Here is a 3,891-nt window from a genome sequence, read left to right as displayed (position 1 = left end):
ATTCAGCTGGAGTACAACGCCAGCAAATCGCAATTTGCGCAGAATTAAGTCAGACCTCTTGTCTAACACAAAATGGATAGCCATGATTGGGAGAAGCTAGAGAAAACAGTTCGTGATATTCGTGAAAACACAGTCACCGCGCGTTCGAGGGCCACCTACCAGAACTCATACTGCCGCTTCCTCGCTTGGATTATCCGCAACAAGCCGCATCTCGTGCCCAAGCCCTTCCTCGATGGCCTCGGTGACATATCAGAGTGCACGTTGCAGCAGCTGCGCTCTCGTATCAAAGATCTCGCTACGCAAAGACGCACTGTCATCCCGCTAGAGTTTGAGGCCTTAGATGCAGCTGATTTTGTCACATGGCTTGTGACGCTCGAGCGAAAGGATGGCTGTGCTCTAAGCTACTCTGCCCTAAACACTCACAGGGCGGGGTTGTTTAACTTGTTTCGCGACTACGGCCGTACCATGACCAAGAATTTAGACTCCGAGCTGACAAACTACTTTAAAGGACTCAAGCATAAACTTGCCAAGGACGCAGCGAACGGCGAGAGCTCTGTCAAGACTGGTAAGGACCCACTCATGTTTGATCTGTACTCTTTCTTGTGCAAAGAGATGCTCTCTCACTCGGGGAAGGAGATGGCATTTGCTCACGCGTACATGGTGATTGCGTGGAACCTAATGTGTCGGTCGTCTAATGCTTTTGGCATTCGCCATTCACACATGGAATGGAGGGGTGATGCACTGCAGATTTACTTCGCGCATATGAAGAATGATCAAGGAGGGGACCGACCGCGTGACCCGCGCCATATCTACGCGAACCCGCTACAACCAAGTATTTGTCCAATTGTGGCACTAGGTATATATTGGGCGGTTTCTAATTTTGGCGACGGCGATCTCCTTTTTCCTGGCAGTAACCAATACGAGCGATTTCGGAAGTGCTGGCTGCGTCTACTGGCGCAAGAGAGTGTCGCGACGGAATTGCAGCGCCAAGGGATTGTCGCTACTGAGCTGGGGACTCACTCTATGCGGAAAGGATCAGCGACGTTTTGTTCGTCAGGGTCAACGGCTTGTCCTTCATCAACGGCGGTTCATTTGCGAGCCGGCTGGTCGCTTGGAGGTGTTCAAAACACCTACCTCCGATATGAAGCTGCTGGCGACATGCATGTCCGCGTCTTTCGCTACTTTGAAGACTTTACAAAGATAGTGGAAGAGAACGGCCTACAGGGTCTGATTGGCAAAACAGACCCGTCTCTACAAGGATACAGAGATCGTATGAAGGCCAGGTGTCGCCTGCTGATCGAGAATCTTCAGCCTGCTATTTTAAAAGAACATATCCAGCGTCTAGTTGAGTTGGAGCGCCGAGATTGCAAGACAGATGACGTGGCGCTATTCAATCTCATACTAGAGCATGCCAAAGCGCAACAGCGTTTTCATCGCCTCACCAAGGAGAGCGGTTCGTCGCGTAGCTCCCAGCGTCAGCCCGTTTCCAGCACAACTGGCGCGTCAGGACCAAAACTGAGCACCAAGGCTGGTAAGGATGGACGACGCCGCGATATTACAGCTAGTACCGAGAGGAGCAAAGGCTCCCCGAAGCCTGCCAAGGCCGCGACACCGCCTGTGGACGGTTGCCTAGTTTGCCATGGCCCCCATTGGATGCGTGCGTACCCTACAGCCACAGCTGCGCAGCGTGAAGAAGCTCTAGCCCGCTATCGCGCTGCCAAGGACTCGAGCAGCACTGTGGTCCGCTCGAAGGTTGTTAAAGGCCGTGAAAGCGCAAACACTGTGAAGATTAATAACCTTCTTGACGTCATGTTCATTCAAGACACGGGTGCTGAGCGACGTGTGATCCCAAGTTGTGCGGTACACTCTTTACTGGGCCTCCAGTCTGACCTGCGCATTCAACGCTTGGACGTCCCAGTGGAAGTAGTGGTTGCTGACGGCCGACGACTAGAATGCGACTGTACGGTGGAAGTGGATCTCAAACTGAACACTTGTTGCAGGTGTGGTGAACGTGCCATCTGTCACATGTGTGGTTATGGACAGCGAAGAAGAAGAGCTTTTACCAGGCAAGGACACCCTAAATGAGCTGGGTATCAATGTGGACGACATGCTGGCTCAATTAGCCAATGGGGCTGACTTCGTGGATGACAGTGACGACTATGAGGTGGGAGATACCTCGCAGGATCACCAACTGGCTAAGGACGCACAGGGCAGCATTAATGCGATGGTCGCTGACGCCGCTGCTAATGGCATGGCCGCCGAACAAGTTGAAGAATTGCATGGCGTTCTAAACCAGTATCCAGATATATGGCAAGATAGTCTGAGTGACGGTCCTCCCGCTAAGGTGGAACCGCTGCGCATTCAGCTAAAGGAAGGCACCACTCCAATTCGCTGCAAGCAACGCAAGTACGCACCCCTGCAGCGGCAGTTTATTCGTGAGCACGTGGCGCAGCTTGCCAAGAATGGACTTGTGAAGGAGAACAGGTCGGCACGCTGGGCAAGCGCGGTCGTCCCTGTTCGCAAACCAGGATCCAAAGATGAATTTCGCCTCACCATCGATTACCGTGCTGTTAATCAAGCCACGGTGCCAATTGCTGGTACCATGCCTGATGTAGCAGCAGTGATGAACAACGTGAATTGTGCTGTAGCCATGGCTAACTTTGACATGAAGAGCGGATTCTGGCAGTTGCCGCTCTCAGAAGAGAGCCAGGAGGTGCTGTCATTTATGACAGATGAAGGTGTGTATACACCAACACGGGTCCCTCAAGGTGCAATGGACTCAGCACTCCATTTCCAGGGTCAAATGCAGCGCGTCTTGGCCGACTTGATTCCCAACAATGCACAGGTGTGGATCGACGATGTGCTTTTATATGCTAAGACGATGGACGAGTTTATTGATGTCCTGCGACGATTCTTTATGCTGCTACACAGGCACAACATTAAGCTCAACGCGAAGAAGAGCGTCATTTTCAAGCGTGAGGTGACATGGTGTGGTCGCGTTATCTCTGGCGATGGTGTTCGTCATGATCCGCGCCTGCCATTGATCGGCTCGAACGGTCTTACTGTTAGCGCCCTAGAAGCGAGGCTTGGAGCAGGACTCTCTCGCGTCTCCTTCTTACGCCACGAGAGCAAATCTTCTGTTGGGATCTTAACAAATAGTAAAGTTTGTCAGATTTAAAAAAAATTAAGCTCGAGCTAGTAATTGCCTCCACAACCAAGAATGAATATGCCAAACGAAACTCGTCGGGTTCGTTCTCCACGCGTTATAAATGTAGTATAATGTGCTTTTCATGCACTTCCTGTCATCAACGTGGCGATCCATGTGCTCCAAACCATCGACAGTTTTTAGAGCAGCATTCTCGACATGTCGAACCAGCTTACCCAAATCTTCACTGGAAAACACTATTTTAGAAATACCCCCCGCAAGATTGAATATATGTAGCCACTCGTTGTGGTCCTTCAAACTTAATGCATCGTCCACGCCCTGGCACTCCGTTTTTTGGGCTACGAATTAAAGTATAGTGTAAAACGTAAAGTTTATCGTGTGTCCTTTTGATGTGTTTTCAAATCTTTGAAATGAACTTCTTTTGTTTTTTTGAAACCGTTGCAGGCCAGGATTATTTACATGGAAGCGCACATGCTATTAATCATGTCCCTCGTCCATGATAAAAATTAAATACATTACCCGCTCTCCTTATTTCCGAAATGGATATATCGAAAGGCATTTCATTTTATTTTGTGCCGCCCTCCAGGATAAGATGTCCCAGGAACGAGTTTACCGCAAATGCAACCGGCACTCGCGAACGGGCCAACAAACGTCGGCTCCTGCCCCGATAACGGAGTTTCGGACTTTTCCATTAACGCAGGGGGGGAGAGCAAGGGGGGGCCACC

General features: G+C 50.6%; 1 protein-coding gene across 1 annotated transcript; it reads left to right on the top strand.

The window, feature by feature from the left end:
- Positions 1-636: 636 nt before the first annotated feature.
- Positions 637-1,145, top strand: PITG_22208 (uncharacterized protein; the record flags this gene model as incomplete). The annotated part of the gene is made up of 3 exons (XM_002909885.1): positions 637-660; positions 748-1,043; positions 1,118-1,145. The coding sequence occupies 3 exons, from the start codon at positions 637-639 to the stop codon at positions 1,143-1,145; spliced, it is 348 nt and encodes a 115-aa protein (XP_002909931.1).
- Positions 1,146-3,891: the final 2,746 nt, after the last annotated feature.

This window comes from Phytophthora infestans, genomic scaffold, assembly GCF_000142945.1.
Source record: "Phytophthora infestans T30-4 supercont1.1729 genomic scaffold, whole genome shotgun sequence".
Lineage (NCBI taxonomy): Eukaryota > Oomycota > Peronosporomycetes > Peronosporales > Peronosporaceae > Phytophthora > Phytophthora infestans.
The sequence above is the reverse complement of the archived record's forward strand: the minus strand, read 5'-3'. Positions and strand labels throughout refer to the sequence as shown.